The 20,392-nt window shown below is 46.8% G+C and overlaps 1 protein-coding gene and 1 long non-coding RNA gene across 3 annotated transcripts in view; one reads left to right on the top strand and one right to left on the bottom strand.

Annotated features, from left to right (window-relative positions):
- LOC132400736 (uncharacterized) overlaps nt 1-648 on the bottom strand; it is a 20,192-nt gene extending 19,544 nt beyond the window's left edge. Inside the window, exon 1 of one of the 2 annotated variants that reach the window (XR_009514348.1) lies at nt 264-648. This is a non-coding gene — a long non-coding RNA (uncharacterized LOC132400736). The remainder of the gene's footprint in view (nt 1-263) is intronic. The other variant, XR_009514349.1, reaches the window with a different exon arrangement.
- The window catches only part of LOC132400732 (kelch repeat and BTB domain-containing protein 11), a 20,828-nt gene extending 837 nt beyond the window's left edge, over nt 1-19,991 (top strand). Inside the window, exon 2 of the mRNA XM_059982030.1 lies at nt 10,775-19,991. Within this exon, the coding sequence (XP_059838013.1) occupies nt 10,915-13,119 (2,205 nt within the window). The 5' untranslated portion in view covers nt 10,775-10,914 and the 3' untranslated portion in view covers nt 13,120-19,991. The remainder of the gene's footprint in view (nt 1-10,774) is intronic.
- Nucleotides 19,992-20,392: the final 401 nt, after the last annotated feature.

The raw sequence follows: 20,392 nt of genomic DNA on the forward strand, positions 1-20,392 counted from the left end.
GAGGAATTTCTTAACAGAGGGTGGTCAAACTGAGGAATTCATTGCCACAGATGATTGTGGGGGCCAAATCATTGGGCATATTTAAAGCGGAGGTTGATAGGTTCTTGATTAGTAAGGGTGTCAAAGGTTGCGTGGAGAGGGCAGGAGAATTGGGCTGAGAGGGTAATGATGGAGCAGATTCTGTGGGCCGAATGGTCTGATTCTGCACCTTTGTCATATAGTGTGTGTCCGTTCAGAGGCTAGGGCCCATTGGTCAGACAAACCTGCGGGAGACGGTGCAGCGGCCGCCCTGCTTGCAGAGCTCATGGAGCGCCTCGCCCTCTGCTGTATGGCGGTGGCATCCTTTCCCGTCTGTGCTCCTCTGATCGTGGGGTCTTCGCCCTGCACGCAGCCGCCTGCCTTTACCGTGAACTGACTCACAGCGCTGCCTAACTCCGGGAGAAGTACAGGGTGAGGTGGTGCTGGAAGAAGGTGTGTGTCTGCCTGTGTATCAGACGCTGAGGGCTCCAGTCCTTCCTCTTCCTCCCGAGGCCGCGCACGGTGCAGCTTTGGAATGTGATGGGACGCTCCATTGTCTGCACCCCAACCTCAGCGCCAGAGTCTCCTGAGAAAACAGGCAGGATTCCAATCTGGACAGAGCGCGTAATCCCCACTGTGCCATGTAAAGCAATCCTATTCCTAACCCTCACCTCCTACCCCCCCCCCCCACCACACATCACTTCCAAAGTGATATCCCCAGTAACCACAGAAAGTGTAACACCTCACCCGTCCCTAGAGCTGTTCCCTCACCTGTCACACCCCTTCAACCCCACGCTCACTCGTTATCACACCCCTTGCTCACCTGTTCAAACACCCCCTTCCTCAGCTGTCCCTTTAACCCTTCCTCACCTGTCCACTCACCCCTCCCTTACTGTAAGACCTGAGAACTTCTCAATACACAGGATAGACCGGACTGCTGATCTGGAAAAGTCAAAGCATGGGGTCTGTGCTTCATGATAAACTCATTGTAGTGCTCAGACACAGTGGTCTTATTTCACATCCTGGAACAGCTAAGGATTAAATTTAATCCATTCTACTTACCAAGAGAGTTTTCTGTGATCCTGACTGCAGTTTACCTACTATCAAAGGCTGTTGTTAAACAGGCACTCAAAGCAAACCTGATCTTTCGTATCGTTGTAGGGGACTTCAATATGCTAAATTATCAGCAACATATAACCTACAGCACCGGAGGCCCAACACACTCGACCACTGCTAAACTCTAATTACGAATGCCTACCATTCCAGCCATAGGCCATAGTTCAGGCTATCTGGTCACTTGGCAGTCCTCCTCCTACCTGTGCACAGGCAGGTACTAGAGAGAAAGGCTCCAATCATGACAGGAAAGAGGTGGTTGTGGGAGGCAGAGGAGCCCCGCTATGGATTTGCTTTGAGTTGGTAGACTGAGCCGTCTTCAAGGACTCTTCAGAGGATCTAAACAAATACACTACAATTGTCAGAGACTTTGTAAAAAACAGTCAAAACAAAATCATTCTGAGTCTGCCCCAATCAGATGCCCTGGATGAACGATGATATCCACAATCTGCTTAAGGCCAGATCAGTGGCATTCAAGTCTGACAACCAATTAAGAGTCAAGAAATCCTCACACAATGTCCAGAAAGCCATCTCATGGGTGAAGTGCAATTCCAGGCCAAACGTGAATAACTGAATGATGCTTGACAGCTGAAGCAGGAATTGAATACTCTTACCTCTCACAAAGTGAAACCAAGCAACATAGGTGACAACAAGGCTTAATTCCCAGGTGAGCTCAATAACTTCTGTGCATGCTTTGACCGTCAATACATGGAGGAACCTTCATGACCTCCCAGAGCTCTTGATAACCCTGTGATTTCAGTCTCTAGGGTCCACTTGAGAGCATCGTTCAGGAAGGTGAACACATGGAAAGCATTCAGCTCAGATGGAGTACTTGCCCAAACTTTGCTGATCAACTAGCTGGAGTGTTCAATGGTATTTTTAACCTCTTACTTTGGCAGATTGAGATACCCACCTGCTTCAAGCAAGCTTCATTTATACCAGTGCCTAAGAAGAACATGGTAACCTTCCTTCAATTACTATCATCCAGTAGCACTAATGTCCACTATTATGAAGTGCTCTGAGAGAGTGGTGATGAAACCTATCAACTCCTGCTTGAGAAGTGACTTGGATCCGCTCCAAATTACCTAACAAATCCGCAGCAAATGCCATTTCATTGGCTCGTCACTCATCCCTGGAACATCTGGCTAGTGAAGACATATACATCAGGATGCTCTTCATTGACTACAGTTCAACATTCAATACCATCATCCCCTCAAAACCAATCAATAATCTTCAAAAATGTGGCCTCAATGCTTTCTTTTGCAATTGGATCCTCAATTTCCTCACTGTAGATCTCAGTCAGTTCAGGTTGGGAAAAACATCTCCACAATCACTATCAGCACAGGTGCACCACAAGACTGTGTGCTCAGCCCTCTGCTCTACTCATTTTATACTTATGACTGTGAGGCTAAGCACAGCTCCAATGCCATATTTAAGTTTAGTGATGACACCACTGACACTGGCCGAATCAAAGCTGATGATGAATCAGCATACAGGAGGGAGATTTAAGAACTTGCCTGAGTGAATCCATAACAACAACCTCACACTCAATGTCAGCAAGAACAAGGAGGAGGAAATCGCAGGCCCGTGAGCCAGTCATCATCAGGGGATCAGAGTTGGAGAGAATCAGCTACTAGAGGATCTGTCCTGAGTCCAGCATGTAATTGCCATTGTGAGGATAACATGGCAGCACCTCTATTTCTCTAGAAGTTTGTGAAGATTCAGCATGACATCTAAAACTTTGACAGACTTTGTCAGATAGATGAGTGGTGGAGAGTATATTGACTGGTTAAATCACAGCCTAGTATGGAAACACAAATGTCCTTGAACAGAAAATTCTATAAAAGTAGTGGATGCAGCTCAGTCCATCATGGGTAAAGTCCTCCTTACTATTAAGTATGTCTATACAGAGGAAAGCAGCATCCATTATCAAGGACCCTCACCATCCAAGCCATACACTCTTCTCACTGCTTTCATCAGGAAGGAGTTAAAGAAGCCTCAGGACTCTCATCACCAGGTTCCATAACAGTTATTACACCTCAACCACCAGGTTCTTGAACCAGAGGGGATAACTTTACACAATTTAACTTGCCCAATTACTGAACTGTTCCCACAACCTATAGAGTCACTTTCATGGACTCTTTGTCTTATGTTCTTGATATATATTGTGTATCTATTTGTTTATGATTCAACCTTTTCCTATAACTCAGGTCCTTAAGTCCTGGCAACATTCTTGTAAGTTTTCTCTGTACTCTTTCAATTTTTTTGACATCTTTCTGTAGGCAGGTGACCAGAACTGCAAACAATGCTCCAAATTAGGCCTCACCAATGTCTTATACAACTTCAGCATAACATCCCAACTCATGTACTCAGTTCTTTGATTTATGAAGACCAATGTGCCAAAAGCTTTCTTTACAACCCTATTTACCTGTGATACCACTCTCAAGAAATTATAGACCTGTATCTCCAGATCCTTCTGTTCTCCTGCAGGCCTCTGTGCTCTCACTGTGTAACGTTGCCCTCCCAAAGGTTGAGACCTCACACTCGTGTGCATTGAATTCCATCTGCCATTTTTCAGCTCTTTTTACCCTCGGGTCCAGATCATGCTACAAGCTTTGATAGCCTTCCTTACTGTCCACAATACTCCAGTCTTGGTGTCACTTGCAAATTTGCTGATCAGGTTTACAACATTATCATCCAAATCATTGATATAGATGACAAACAACAATGGACCCAGCACTGAACCCTGCGGCACACCACTAGTCACAGGCCTCCAGTCTACTGTAGACAACCATCTACTTCAACTCTCTGGCTCCTCCCACAAAGCCAATGTCTAATCCCATTTACTACCTCATCTTGAATGCCGAGCAACTGACCTGTCTTGACTAATCTTCCATGCGGATCATCTGCCTAACACGCCTTTCACTTGGATCCACCTATCACCTGTTAGCTCTTGCCTTACCCCGTCCCCTCATCTCCTTATACTACCACCTCTGTACCTTTTAGTTCAAGTTCTCAACCTGAAAGATTGGCTGTCCATTTCCCTCCATAGATGCTGCCTGACCCACTGAGTTTCTCCAGCATTTTGCGTGTTGCTCCAGCATTCCAGAGTTTGCAATCTCCTGTATCTCCTTGCTCTTCCACCACCCTTACTTTAAATATATTATCCTTAAATGTCTAGTTTTAAGTCTTTTCAGGGGATAAAATGTTAAAGGTTTACAGTTTCTATTTCTTCTGTTGAGGTGGATCTCAACCTTTTGTGTGCCCAGTGTCCAATGCATGTCACTGATTAATATGCAGTGTAATGTTGTGATTCACACTATATGCACAAAGGAATTGTGTTTCTCAAACTGCCAATGGTTATATTAACAGTGTCTGATTAATAGTTTTATAGTGAGAAACAATCTGCTCAGTGCCCACAGAGTCTGTTCTCAGCACATGGGTAGTGGTTTCAGTGGTTACTGAGATTATCTGGAATTTATCCACTTTAACTAATTCCATCAGAAGCAGGGACTAAGGGATTGGGATTGCTGGTTAAGCTTCTGATGTCCTCATTGGTAGGGTAGTTGGGGTGGTTGTTTCCAATATGAGGGCGGATGTAGTCACCATGGAACTGAATCAGTGTGTTTGACACTCTGCTGGGTTTCAATGGGGCACAAGATTCAGCAGGTGGACAGAATTGAGCCATCTGTCATGGTAACCGTGATCTTTGACCATTTTCTCCTCGGGCACCTTCCTCTCCTTGACACCTCGAAGCCTTTCCAGCAGAGATACCTACAAGATCATCTTCTTCGGGCATCACCTTCTGATGATGTTCTCGGTGCTGGAGAGGCTAATGCCCATAATAGCACTGGCTGAGTTTACAACCCTCTGCAGCATTTTCAGAATCAGAATCAGCTTTCCTATTAGTGGGATATGTCGAAAAATCTGTTGTTTTGCGGCAGCAGTACATTGCAATACACAATAAAAACTATTAATTACAATAAGAAGTGTATATTAAAAAAACTGAATTAAGTAAGTAGTGCAGAAGAGAGGGAAAAAGTGCTCATGATGGAACTGACTGAGATTATAACTTTCTGCAGCTTTTTCTGATCTTGTGCAGTGGCCCCTCCATACCAGATAGTGATACAACCAGTGACAATGCTCTCCATGGTAAATCTGCAAAAAAATTATGTGTCTTTGGTGAGACTTATCAACCACTGAATGAAATGTAGCCACTGCTGTGTAATTAAGAAATAGACAATAGGTCCAGGAGTAGGCCATTCAGCCCTTCAAGCCAGCACCGCCATTCAATGTGATCACGGCTGATCATCCACAATCAGTACCCCACTCCTGCCTTCTCCCCATATCCCTTGACTCCGCTATCTTTAAGAAATAGACAATAATTGTATCAAGATGTTGACCCAGGATAGACCTTTGGAGATGTTGACACCCAGGAACTTGAAACTGCTCACCTTTTCCAATTCTGACCTCTTGAGGAAGACTGGTATGTTTTCCCTCATCTTCTTGTTCCTGAAGTCAATTTGATTTCCTGAAATCAATTCCTTGGTCTTACTCATGTTCAGAGCAAGGTTGTTGCCGTGACAGCACTTGACCTGCTGACTCCTCTTGCGTCTGCATGTCTCCTCATCACCATCTGAAATTCTGCCAACAATTGTTGCATCCTTGCCAAATTTATTTCAATCCTGTGCAGTGGCCCATCTAAATTGTCAATGTTTCTCATCAAAACCCTGCATCAGGATTGAGAAGGCAAATGGCCAGTCTGGAGAGGGGGTCAGGATGAATGGTGAGACTGCAGCCCAAGCTGATTGGTAGACTGAGAGGCTGAGGGGTTTATGGATATATCACACTACCCCTTTGTATTCACTGCTCTGTGCATACGATACACTACCCCTTTGTTCTCACTATTCTGTGCACATGACACATTACCCCCTTTTACTCACTATTCTATGCACATGACACTCTACCCCTTTGTCTTCACTATTTTGTGCACACAATGCACTACCCCTTTGTACACACTATTCTGTGTACACAGTGCACTACTCATGCCTCACCTTCCTCATTTTACTCACAAAATAAATGTACCACTCTGTCTTCAGTCCACCTTCCAGCCTCACCCATCCCTCTCTCTGTAACAATCATCTTCCCTCTCCACACTCAGTCCTGATGAAGGGTATCAATTCCTTTTCTCCGCCGCAGATACTGCTAAGCCCACTGAGTTCCTGCAGCTGATTGTGTGTTGCCTGCAGGACTTGGCCTCTGAGCTAACGTTTAACACTAGACGACTCTTCAGAGGGTTTTCCCCTTTGGAGCGAAGGAGAATGAGAGGTGACTTCATAGAGATGAATAAGATAATGAGAGGCATATCTCCAATTGACAGCCAGTCCCTTTATTCCCCGGGTGGCAATGGCCAGAATCAGAGGATTTCTGTTTAAGGTGAGAGGAGGAAAGTTTAAAGGAGGTAAGACCAGAAGATACAGGGGCAGAAGTAGAGCATTTGAAACCTTCACTCTGCTCCCTCATTTCATTTTTGTAGATTCATTCTACTTCTCAATCTCATTATCCAGTCTTCTCCCATAACCTCTGATGTCTTTACTAATTAACAACCTCTCAATCTCCACTTTAAATGTACCCAACGATTTGGCCTCCTCAGTTATTTGTGGCAATGAATTCCACAGATTTACCACTTTCTGGCTAAAGAAACTTTTCCATTTATATTCTAAAGGGACTTCCTTCTGTTCAAAGGTTGTGCCCTTTAATCCCACATCTTCCTGCAATTGGAAACATCCTCTCCCATATCCACTCTGTCTAGGTCTTTCATATTCATCAGGTTTCAATGAGATTCCCCCCCCCCCCCCCCACCACTCCACTCTTTCTTCTTAACTCCAGACAGCACAGTCCTAGAGCTCTTTATACATTAACACTTTCTTCCCAGGATCATTCTCGTAAATGCCTCTGGACCCTCTCCAACGCCAACACATCCTTTCTTCGATATTGGATCCAAAACTACACACACAATTCCAAGTACAGTCTGACCGATATCTTGTAAAGACTCATCATTACATCATTGCTTTTATATTCTAGTCCTCTCGAAATTAATGCTAACATTGCATTTTCCGTCCTTACCACTGACTAACTAGGGCACCACAGTAGTGTAATGATTAACAGGCTACTATTACAGCTTGGACATTGAAGTTCAATTCTGATGTCGTCTGTGAGGTGTCTATATTGTCCTTCCCATGGAATGCATGGTTTTCTCCAGGTGCTCCAACAGTCCAAAGGCATACAGGATAGGTTAATTGGTCACTGTAAATTGTCTCGTGATTTAATGAGGGTTAAATCGGGATGCTGAGGTGACAACGCTCAAAGAGTCAGAAGGGCCTATTGCTAAATAAAATAAATAATTTTAAACCTGCAAGGGATCTTTAGGGGATCCTGCACAAGGACTCTAAATCCCTTTGCATCTCTGATTTCCAAATTCACTCCCCATTTAGGAAATACTCTTCCTTCTGCTAAAGTGCATGACTATATCTCAGAAAAGACACTTTGTCATTGGAGAGAGTCCAGAGGAGGTTCACAAGGATGATTCCAGGAATGAAGGGGTTAACATATGAGGAACATTTGGCAGCTTTGGCCCTGTACTGACTGAAATTTAGAAGAATGCGGGGGGGGGGGGGTTCTTATTGAGATGTTGAAATGAACTACCAAATGTTGAAAGAACTAAGCTGGGTGTGGAGAGGGTGTTTCCTATGGTGGGGGCACAATCTTAAAATTGAGGGGTGACCTTTCAGAACAGAGGAAAGGAGGAATTTTTTAAGCCTGAGAGTAGTGAATCTGTGGAATGCTCCGCCATAGACTGAGGTGGAGGCCAATCCATTGGTCTATTTAAAGTAGAAGTTGATAGTTTCCTGGTTGGTCAGGTCATCAAAAGGATATGGTGAGATGGCAGAGCAGACTCGATGGGCTGAATAATCTGATTCTGCTCCTTTGTCTTGTGCTCTACACTGCCATTTGCCAATTGTCCAAGACCTTCTGCCGACTCCCTGCTTTCTCAACACTACCTGCCCCTCCACCTACATTTGTATCATCAGCAAACCTGGCCACAAAGCCATCAATTCCATCATCCAGTTCATTGACATATAACGTGAAAAGAAGCAGTCCAACATCTTTCAACCACTGAAGCCAGGCTAACCGCCTATAACTTCCTTTCATCTGCCTCCCTCCCTTCTTAAATAGTGTCATGATATTTGCAGTTTTCAAGTCCTCTGGCTGATATGCAGAAACTAGTGATTCTTGAAAGATCACTATTAAGGCTGCCATAATTTCTTCAGTTACTTCTTTCAAAATCCTGTGGTATAATCTGTCTGGTCTAGTTGACATTCACCTTTAGACCTTTCAACTTCCCAAATACCTTCTCCATAGTAATATCTACTATACTCACCTCCATCCCCGACATTCAAATTTCTGGCATGGGGTGCTGGTGTCTTCCATAGAGAAGACTGGTGTAGATTACCGCGGGTGAAGGGGGAGTGGTTGTGGAGAAAGGTTACAGGTGAGGGAGGGTTGCAGATTGAACGAGTCTCTATGTAGAGACTGATCTGCCAGAAGGAATTGTTGCTGGGTCCATTGTTAACGTAAAGGTCAAAGTAAATTTATTATTAAAGTGCATGTTGTATATGTCACTATATACTACCTTGACATTCATTTTCTTACAAGCATTTACAGTAGAACAGAGCAATACAATAGAATCAATGACAAACTACACACAAAGGCTGACAATTAATGTGCAAAAGATGACAAACCATGCAAATAATTTTTAAAGATGTAAATAAATAATACCTAGAACATCAGTTGTAGAGTCCTTGAAAGTGAGTCCATAGGTTGTGGAATCTGTCCAGAGTTAAGATAAGTGAAGTTACCCATGGTGGTTCAGGAGCCTGATGGTTGTAATGTAATTATTGTTCTTGAACCCCAAGTCCAAGTTCTTGTTCAACTGTACACACGTATACCACCAAAAGAAACAACGTCCCTCCTGACTAAGGTGCACAACACATAAGGTAGCATTACCACAAGTAACATGTATTTATGTGACAAGTTAAAAAGTAAACAGTAAAACACTACCGACACTTCAGTGGCAGGGAAACTTAGTGGTGTGAGACCTAAGGCTCCTGTACGTCCTTTCTGATGGCAACCTTTAGAAGAGAGCATGGTAGACAGTGGAATCTTTGATGATGAATGTTGCTTTCTTGTGGCAGCGCTCCTTGTAGATACTTTACAGTGGTGGGCAAGGCTTTGCCGGTATTGGACTGAGTTTTATCTACCACTTTCTGTAGCTTTTTCCCCAGTTTATGAAGGAGGTATATCCATTCCTGTGTGACTGTTCTTCAGTAGCTTAGCCAAGATTCGTAACCCCCCCACTGTTAGGAAGTTTTTGTTTTGCACGTTCAAGTGTGGCAGTACAATTTTATTCAAGGTGCAAGACAGAAATAGTATGTTTTATATAGTGTGCAGATATGTGGGATGTGGGGGCGGGGGGTATGGTAACTTTTGGGCAAATGCTGTTACTGCCCGCCACAACTCTCCAGACTGCAAAATCAAATTGCCAAAATTGTCCCCTCCTACCTGGTTGCATATGCCAACAAATCAAGTTGTAAACTGAGAAACCTGTCCCCAGAATGGTTCTCCTAGCCACATTTACTAGTGAGGATGGCTTCCTGATAAGACCATAAGACATAGAAGCAGAATTAGGCCATTCAGCCCATTGACTCTGCTCTGCCATTCCATCATGGTTGAATTATTATCCCTTTCAACCCCACTTAGATTAATTTATTCTTGTTTATAGACACAGCATGGTAACAGGTCCCTCTGTCCCATTTGACCAATTAACCTTATTTTTGAAGTTCAGGTGCAAGTGCAAGTTCAGGTTTATTGCCATCTGAGGGTACTTATAAATAACCAAATGAAACAACATTCCTCTGGACCACAGTGCACCAACAAAGCATATCGCACACACTGCAGATAAATCAAAATACTACCGTAAATAAGTTAATAAAACATAATTCAAAATGCAGCACAGGTAAACAGTAAACATCTTGTTGTCCTACTGGCCAGGCTTCGGTGGTGGCAGGGTTTTCATTTGCCTCACAGCCTGAGGGAAGTTTTTACCCAGACTGGCAGTGCTAGCCCTGATGCTTCTGTACCTCCTTCCTGACTGTACTGGGTCCAAGAGAATGTGGGATGGGTGGTAGGGATCCTCAACAATGGTTTGGGCCCTTCATTTGCAGTGCTGCTGGTGAATGCACAAATGGGGGAGAGGGAGACCTTCTCGGAGTTTATTACTATCCTCTGCAGTGCCTTGCGGTTCGATGCCTTACAGTTTTATGCAGCTAGGCGGAACACACTCGTTGGTGCTCCTGCAGAAATTTGTGAGGATGGGGGCGGGGTTGCTTGCACGCCTCAGAAAGTGGAGACACTGTTGTGCCTTCTTGACAAGTGAGGCGGTGTTGTTGAAAACACGTAGCCTGGACCCACGTGTGTTTCTAAAATCAATACAGCGTTTACCTTTTACTGTAAAAGAAGATACTCTGAGCTTTCTTACAATGTTGAGAAACTAATTGCTCTTGTTTTTTTCCTGCAAATACAGGGGGCATGCTTGCGGGACACGACACGGCAGGGAGAGCTGGAAACCTTCACACGGAGCCTGCGTTGGTACACCATCCACCCCGGGACGGATGCAGGGAGAGAGGTGAAGAGTCCCTAGCCTAACAGAACGCTTGCTGCCTGATGACTTGCCTTCAACCAGGAGCGGCAGACATTCACCAACAGCTGATGGATCGTTCCAGCCGGGACTTCTCAGCTGTCTCGTTGGAGGGGAAGGAGAATTTGGAGACCCGGGTGCCGGGAGCGGCAGGGAACCCGTGCCCAGGACCTGACCGCGATGGGCTGCGGGGATGTAAGCTCCAAGACGCTCAGGCTCCAGTCATGGACGGCGTCCGCAGAGATGAAATGTTGGGACAGCGGGGTGGCGAGAGCAGATGCCCGGAACTTGGTGACCAGCAACAGCTCCACACGGGACAGTTGCGGGGAAGCAGTTGGCAAAGCACAGGGCAGGCATACACCAAGGTGGGCACGCACCCGATGGCAGATGGGACCGAGCGAACAGATGTGAGCACGGATGAGGTGGTGGGCGAGGGGTTGCAGCACATCCACATCCAGCAGCACGGTGAACGGGAGTCCGTTCCTGCCACCTGCGGCTTCAGCTCTTCGCTCTGCTTCGCAGCGGACGGGAGTGAGCAGGAGGCAATGGTGGAGGCGGAGGATGGGGGAGAGCAGGTGGTGGACAGCCAGCGACAGATTAACAACGGCGGGCTGCAGGGGGAGGGGGAGGCACCTCACTGGAGCCTGGAGCCGAGCGGAGGGCCAGGAGACACGACAGGCAGGGGCGGGAGCGCGCACCCCGATCCCGATCTGGTAATTGAAGTGGCGGGCTGCCGGATTCGGGCGCATAAAGCGGTGCTGTGCGCGCGCAGCGAGTACTTCCGTGCGCGGCGCTCGCGGCAGGTGGTGCGTGTTCGTGGGGTGGGCCTGCCGGCCATGCGTGCGCTTCTAGACCATGCCTACGGTGCGCAACTGCGCGCACCCACGGTGGACGGCGGGGAGGACGTGGATCCTGAGGGAGCTGCCGCGCTGTTAGCCGCCGCGCACACTCTGCAGATGCCGGGGGCGGCGCGCGCCGCGGTGCGAGCGCTACGGGAGCAGCTGGGCGTGCGCACGTGCGGCCAGCTGCTGGCGCTAGCCAAGCGGCAGCGCGTCCCCGAATTGGGCGAGCTCGCTCTCGGCTACATGAGCGACCACTACCTGAAGGTACTGCGCGACCCCGCCGTCTACGGCCGCCTGAGCGCCGCTGAGCGCGAGCTGATCGTAAAGCGCAGGGAGTCCAGTGGCACGGGAGCGTGCCGCCTGGTCGCAGCCGAGCTCAGTGACGTGTACGAACGTTCGGGAACGGGGAGTCGGCCGGCCAGCCGGGAGAGCAGCCGCCCGCAAAGTCCTTGCAGCCCGGAGCGCCCTCCCGAGCCGGTCGAGGGCGGGGACGCGGAGGCACGTTGGCTCTACACCCTGGAGGAAGACGCGTGTGAGTGGCGAAGGTTGAGCCGCGTGCCCGCGGATGCGGCATTTGGAGTGCGTGGGTCCGCCGTGTGCGCGCTCCATAACTACCTCTTCCTGGCGGGCGGGACGCGGGGCCGTGGATCAGGAGCGCGCCCCTCTGCTCGAGTTTTCACCTTCAACCCGGCCACTGGTGACTGGGCTGAGGTGCGGGCCATGGGCCAGGCGCGCTCCCAATTGGCACTGGTCGCCCTCGACGGGCTGCTATACGCAGTCGGCGGCGAATGCGTGCTCGGGGTCGAGCGCTACGACCCGCGCGCAGACCGTTGGCGTGCCGTTACCCCGCTGCCACGCGGCGCCTTCGCCGTGGGGCCCGAGGCGGTGGCGTGCGGTGGCCGCCTCTACCTGACTGGGGGCTCGCTGTCTGGCCGCCTGCTAACGTACGAGCCGCGGCGGGATGAGTGGGAGGAGTGCCCGGGCAGTCCCGGGATCGGGACGGGGGGCCGGGCGGCGGGTCTCCTCTACCGATCCCCCTGGCTCTACCGTCTGGAGTTGGACCGCGAGCTGCGCGCCCTCGGCTTCCTGCGCTACAACACGGCGGCGCGCCTCTGGGACCGTCTGGGGTTGGGGTTGGCGCTGGCTCCGGGATCCGCGTTCCCCACCCTCACCCAGCCCTTCCGCTGCGCGCTGCGCGGACCCAGCCTCTACTGCGTGGGTCGGGTGTCCGGGCTCCGGCTGCGGATGCCGGGGGACCCAGGCGACGGCGCCGCGGCTCAGGACGGGGCTGAGCAGGGCTATCGGGCCCTCCCCGGCTGCCCCCAGGCGCAGGGGCCACTCGCCCCTGTCTTTCTGACCGTACCCGAGAGGCCGCAGGAACGGCCGTGAGATTGCGGGACTCCCTTACTCTCTCCACTTCTCCACTCCTCACCTTCCACAATCCCTCCTACCCATTTTCTTTTCTCTACACATTTTCACCCGGTCTTCCTCCCTCCACGTCCACTCCCACCTATTTTCCTGTCTCTTGGCCCCTCCTTCCCCTTTCCCCATTTAGACCCCTTTGCCCCATCTCTTGTCCCCATGCTCTGAGACCTAGTAGACCTTTTCTTTCCATGCACTGTCCTGTGGGAGAAAGTGGACCAATGAAGGAGATGGTCTGTCAGAGGAGTTACTGATTAACTCGATCTGATCCATGACATTTCTCTGCCATGCAGACGATACCACATCTGCAGCTCTCACTTGAGTGGGTTCTCAGTCAAGTAACTAAAGGGCAGAAGGATTTTGTGCAGCACTGACATCCAAGGCACACCTTCCCCATTTGGGATTTTCCTGGAAAAAAAACTAAGTGGTAGAGATTTAAAACTGACAAGTGAGGCTTTTGTGGCAAACAAAGCAAATTAACTCATATTGTGGGCAACTTGGTTACTGAAGAAGGATGTGTATGGCTTTAGTTTCTCTCTAGGGTTGCAGATTCAATGGTGCATGTGGCATGAATATTGTTAATGTGTAAAATATGGTTGGCATGGACTGGTGGGGTCAGAGGGCAATGTCTTTGCTGTTTTGCTCTATGACTCTATTATAGATGGATAAACCTCAATTCCTTGACCCCAAACCCAACACAGTCATGAGAGCCTCAAAGGTAATGTCACATCTTGTCTTCAGGAGGCCGCACTCCAATTCCTCAAATTCTCTCAAGCAGCTGCCACTACTTGTGCAGACCATTGGGGGACCTTTCCAAGGAAGGGAACAGAGTTGTTCTCTTGATATAAATGTCAGTCTGATTAAAGGTTAGTTTTTATTTGTCTCACACATACCAAGCCTTCAAATCATTCAGTGAAATGCGTCATTTGTGTCAAAGGCCAAAGCAGTCTGAGGATGTGGGGGCAGCCCGCAAGTGGGTCACCACACTTTCGGCACCAGTGTTGCAAGCCCACAATTTACTGGCCTTAACGTGTTTAAGTTGAGCTGGACCCATTTTCCTTCATTGATCCCATATCACTCTAAGACATGCCTGTTTAAACATTGTAATTGTGCCCATCTCTACTACTTCCTCTGTCACTTTGTTCCATATACCCAGCAACCTCCATGAAGGAAAAATTTGACCCTGAAGTCCCCTTTAAAAATTTCCTTTCTCACCAGAAACTTACACTCTCTCATTTTAGACTACCTTATCTGGGGAACAAGAATGTGATCATCCGTCTTATGTATGCCCCTCATGGTTTTATAAGCCCCCTCAGCCTCCTACACTCCAGAAAACGGTCTTAGCCTTTCCAGTCTCTCCTTATCAGCCAAGCCTTCCAGTCCCGGTAACATCCTTATGCACACCTTTTCATCTTTTCCACACGGTAACATCTTTTCTGCACACCACCACTACCTCCACTCCCAGCTTACCAGCATGGCGAATACCAGGAAGCATAATTTTAAGTAGATTGGAGGAATGAATAACAGGGATGTCAGAAAAAGTTTTGAATATAGATTGGTGGTAGAGACAGATGCATTAGAGACAATTAAGAGACTCTTTGATAGCCAAATGGGTGATAAATGGTGAAGGGCTAAGTGTGAGGAAAGAGTTATTTTGATCTTGGAGTAGGTTAAAATGTCAGCACAACATTTTGGGCCTATAGAAAGGATAGAACATAGAACTTTCAGTGTTGGCAAGGAGACATTACTGTGCTGAAATGTTCTATGTTCTGTCCTTGCTGTAGCTGGGAGACCAGAACTGGACACAGTATTCTAAGTTTGATTATTGATTTCACTTAAGATGTCAAGGTTTCCTTCTTGCCTTAATCTTCTAATATAGTGATTATTTTGTATTCATTCTCAGTTATTGCAGGCAAATTTGTATTTTGGTTCGGTGGAAAACAGATATCCTAATGTTTTGTGCTTTCTTCTCCATTTCACAAGCTTCTCAAAGACTTCACCATTCGTTGATCCACTGAGTCAATGTAGAATCTACCTCTCTGGTGTTGCAAACTCATAACTGGTAGATCTTTATCTTAATCTGCATCTGAAGTTACAAGTACAAAATGCTGGAGGAACTCTGCAGGTCAGGCTGCTTCTATGGAATGAGTAAACAGTTCATTTTTTTGGTCCGAGAACCTTCTTCAGGACTGAAGAGAAAGGAGGAAGACACCAGAATAAAAGGGTGGAGGGGGGTGAGGGAGGAGGCTAGCTAGAAAATGATAGGTGAAGCCAGGTGGGTGGGAAAGGTAAAGGGCTGGAGAAGGAATCAGGAGAGTGGACCATAGGAGAAAGGGTAGGAGGACAGGATCCAGGGAGAAGTGATAGATAGGTTAGAAGAGGTAGAAGGCTACAGTAGGGACCAGAAGGAGAAGGGAGGAGAGAGGAAAGGGAAGTTTTGTTTTATTGGAAGAGGAAATCGATATTCATGCCATCTGGTTGGAGGCTACCCAGATGGAATATAAGGTGTTGCTCCTCTGCCCCAACAGTAGCTCCCTCATGGCACAAGAGGCAGCTATTGACCAACGCCCAGTCATGAATGGGAATCAGAATTGAAATGTTTGGTCACAGAGAAGTTCCACTTTTAGTGGGGTGAAGCAGAGATGCTCAACGAAGCAGTTCTCCCAATTCACGACAGGTCTCACCAATATAGAGGAGGCCGCATTGTGCGCACTGGACACAACAGATTTACAGATGAAATGTTGCCTTACCTGGAAGGACAGTTTGGAGCCCTGATTGGAGGTGAATGGGCAGGTGTAGCACTTAGGCCACTTGCAAGGATAAGTTCCAGGAAGGAAGGGGGGGACAAATGGACAAGATAATTGTGGAGGGTGTGATTCCTCAGCAGAGTGGGGCATGGAGGTAAAGGTATGTGTAGTGGTAGGATCCCTTTGGAGATGGCAGAAGTTGTGGAGGCTGATGTGTTAGTTTCGGACCATCACGGGGACAAGGAATTATGGAATTATCACTGTTAAGAAGCTGGGAAGATGGGGTGAGTGTGGATGTTCAGGAGATGGAGGAGATGCAACAGAGGTGAAGGAACTGAGAAACTGACTAGCATTTTAATAGGACATAGGGTGGGAAGGAGTCATCCATTTATAACAGAAATGAGGAGGAATTTCTTTAGCCAGAATCTGGAATTCATTACCACGGGTGGCTGTGGAGGGCAAGTCATTAGGTATATTTAAAGTGGAGATTGAAAGGTTTTTGAATAGTCAGTATGTCAAAAGTTATGAGGAGAAGGCAGGAGAACTGGGTTGAGAGGGATAATAAAACAGCCTTGATCAAATGGCTGAGCAGACTTGATGGGCTGGATGGCCAAATTGTGCTCCTATGTCTTAGCCTCCTGAGAAGTTTCAATCTGGGTATGAAGTTTCCTGACATAAGCGATGTGGCTGGGTGATGCATTATTTCATCCCCACCTGTACGTTTCAGCTGGGGGAAAGGAAGCATGGGCCCAGCTTTCTGGAGGTGTCCAATTGTAACAGTTCCTTCATAACAGAAGTGAATGATGAATCAAACATCCGTGGCTGAGGTTTGAGAAAGGAGCAGAGTTTCTGGAGAGGAAGAGGTAGAAACCTACAGTTAAGTTGTGTGTGGTGGGAAAAATGGCAAATGTTGATTGGAAGGCAAGAGAAGAAAACGTTACAAGAATCTCAAAGGTCCAAATTGGTGCATTGATGTTCATTTGTTTTAATAGCAACATGGTGATTGACTTGCTACTGTTTGGTTACCTGGTTAGCTTGCTGTTCGTAAATCTTGTCATTACATTTGTTCCCCAACTTTGTAGATTTAGAAATGTTATACGTCAGTAGTTCAGATTCATTTGTTTATCACTTGTACACTGAGACATACAGAGAAATGTGTCATTTGCATTGACGGCCAACATGACCCAAGGATGTGGTGGGGGCAGCCTGCAATGCCACCCCAGATTCCGGTGCCTACATAGCATGCCCACCATGTTCAGTAGAACTACACAAGCAACAACAGGAACAAAACAAAAAACAACTGCAGTAAAACAAACGAGATAATCTGCAGATGCTGGAAATCCAAGTAACACCCACAAAATGCTGGAGGATTTACAGGCCAGGCAGTATCTATGGAAAAGAGTACAGTTGACGTGTCAGGGGGAGACACTTCAGCCGATTTTCTCCAGCATTTTGTATGTGTTGCAATAAAACAAGCCGCTTTTTCCCTTCTCCTCCCATCACAAAAAAAAAATGGCAATGTTAAGATGAACATCGTGTGCAACTGTTGCAGTACACTTAATTTAAGTAGACCTTCACACTACCGCCCAGGAATCAGGCGGTCACAAGCAAAGGCTCGGGGTTGGTGACTGAATGTAGATTTTAGACCATAAGACAACCACACATGCAGGAGTAGAATTAGGCCATTTTGACAAGACTTCTGAAGAACAGGAGAGTGAACAAATTGGGGGGAGGGGCTATTCAAAGAACCAGGATAGGGAACTAAAACAGCAGAATCCTCTACTGCTTAAAGTAAGGCTATTCTTCAATTCATGTTCACCACAGTAGAAGACTTGTTGCACAACAAAAGCCTAACAGTTTCATGGGAAAAATCCTATATCCTTCCTGTTATTTTACAATATCTCTTGCAAGTCTGCTGAACTACTTCCTCTACCAAATCAAAAAGAGGTACTGTTCTGCAGTGTAGAATTTTGCAGCGTAAACAGGCATTTGTACTGGACATTTTCATGGGTCAAAAATACTTAGAAACTTTGATACTCAGATTTATTTTAATCACTATTTACTCATTTCCCAGTTTAAGGCTCGTCATAGACAGCTGGCTCAGACATTATGGCTTGTATGTTTTGATCTTTTCTGCAACCACTCCATTTAATGGCCTTCATTCAAAATACCTTGACAATCCGTTCCGATCTTCATCCTTTAGTTATTGTTTTACCAATCACAATGAAACAGTTGATGCTGTGTACTCTCTACAATGCTGTGTTCATTGCTGACAAAAGCCCAGAGTACGGCACCAGCAAGTGGCAATACAAATCCGTGATTGTCCTTTCCGGCCAGTCTGCTGGCTGGAAAACTTGTAGATGTGGCAGTGTTGTCGGTATCGTTCAGCAATGCTTTTATATATTACATATTCAAGGGAAGCCTTAGTTACATACAGATGTTACCAACATTAGAATATTGTGTTCAATGATGTGGAGCGTGCTGAAGAGGTTCACCAGGATGCTGCCTGGATTAGAGGGCATGAGCTATAAAGATAGATCAGTCAAACTTGAGTGTGTGTTCCAGAGGCAGAGTTCAGACCTGATAGAGAATTATAAAATTATGAGAGGTTTAGATGGGGTAGACAGAATCTCTTTCCCAGGGTAGAGGACATACAGTTAACATAGACCATAGAAATCTACAGCACATTACAGGCCCTTTGGCCCACAGTGTTGTGCCAATCATGCAACCAGCTCTAGAAATTGCCTAGAAATACTGTACCGCATAGCCCTCCATGATGGGAGAGGGAAGGTTTAAGGGAGATGGACAGGGCACGTTTATATTTACACACAATAGTAAGTGCTTCGAACAGGCTACCAGGGGCAATAGTGGAACCAGAAACGATAGTGCTGTTTAGGAGGATTTTAAACTGACATCATGCAGGGATTTGGATCATGTACAGAGAGAAGGAATTTAGTTTAATTTGACTGTGGTTAGCACAGACATTGTGGGCCGAAGAGCCTATTCCTGTGCTCTACTGTTCTGTGTAGCTATTGCTTGTGGGTGTCAAAGTTTTGCATTAATCATTACTTGAATAAGCGATGTCTGTGTGGAACACAATGGGATAAATTACATACAATCCTACTGTAGTTCCTACAAGCCATTAGAACCATACCAATATGGTACCCATTATTAGGATCTAGTGCTTTCTTAAGGTATATGACAAATAAACTTTCTTGGGCTTCCAGCTGGATACAGATATTGATTTTAATCAATGTTTCAATAACAAACTCTGCTATCTTCATCAGGGATGCCAGCTTCACCTCTGCTGAAGATGGCAGTTTGTCATCAAAGCGTAGGTTAAAATCAATATCTGTTACCCAGCTGGAAGCCCGAGAAGAGTTTATTCAAACCCAATTTTGATTGTTCTGACATCTCTATTTTTCCACTTTGCTAATAATAAGGGCTTTCCAGCCAACATGTTCTCCCCAGTCACATCAGAATTTAATGGAAAACATCTGCCAATTCTACTCTGTGTCTGTTGTCAATTGACTAACCACAGCCACTGCCTCCTCTTGCCCACACTACACCAGAATATGCGGATCCTGGATCGGCCTCTACAGTCACCTGAGAACTCACCAATGGACAACCCCTTAGCAGAGCATCACACTCAGCTCAAGTAATCGCACTGCTACTATTTTCCAGTTTCCCTTCATGTACAGGTCCTCCCCAGGTTGAGGCAACACTTTGTTCCTGTCAGCTGTTTGTATCCCAGACAGTTTGCAAGTCAGAAGCACAGCCGTGAGCTGAGTTCCCACCTGGTAGAAGATGGCAGTCCCAAAGTAGCTGGCAAACACCATCCAACCCACTCTGCCAGATACTCCTCATACACATCAGGCATTTTTATACCGGAGAGAACTACGATCCCATTTTCACATTCACAACCACCTAAACAGGATTTTAAGCTTTGTATTTTGAAAGTTAAAGTATTTTAATGTTTTGCCTCAACAATCTGTTTCTCAATGGTCAAACACGAGGAAATCTGCAGATGCTGCAAATTCAAGCAACACACACAAAATGCTGGTGGAACACAGCAGGCCAGGCAGCATTTATAGGGAGAAGCACTGTCGACGTTTCGGGTCGAGACCCTTCATCAGGACTGACTGAAAGGAAAGATAGTAAGAGATTTGAAAGTAGGAGGGGGAGGGGAAAATGTGAAACGATAGAAGACCGGAGGGGGTGGGGTGAAGCTAAGAGCTGGAAAGGTGATTGGCAAAAGGGATACAGAGCTGGAGAAGGGAAAGGATCATGGGACGGGAGGCCTCGGGATAAAGAGAGGGGGAGGAGAACACCAGAGGGAGATGGAGAACAGGCAGAGAGAGAGAGAAAAAGAGGGGAAAAAACAATAAATCAGGGATGGGGTAAGAAGGGGAGGAGGGGCATTAACAGAAGTTAGAGAAGTCATTGTTCATGCCATCAGGTTGGAGGCTACCCAGCCGGTATATAAAGTGTTG

The sequence above is a fragment of the Hypanus sabinus genome, chromosome 10 (genome assembly GCF_030144855.1).
Source record: "Hypanus sabinus isolate sHypSab1 chromosome 10, sHypSab1.hap1, whole genome shotgun sequence".
In the NCBI taxonomy this organism is placed as follows: Eukaryota; Metazoa; Chordata; class Chondrichthyes; order Myliobatiformes; family Dasyatidae; genus Hypanus; species Hypanus sabinus.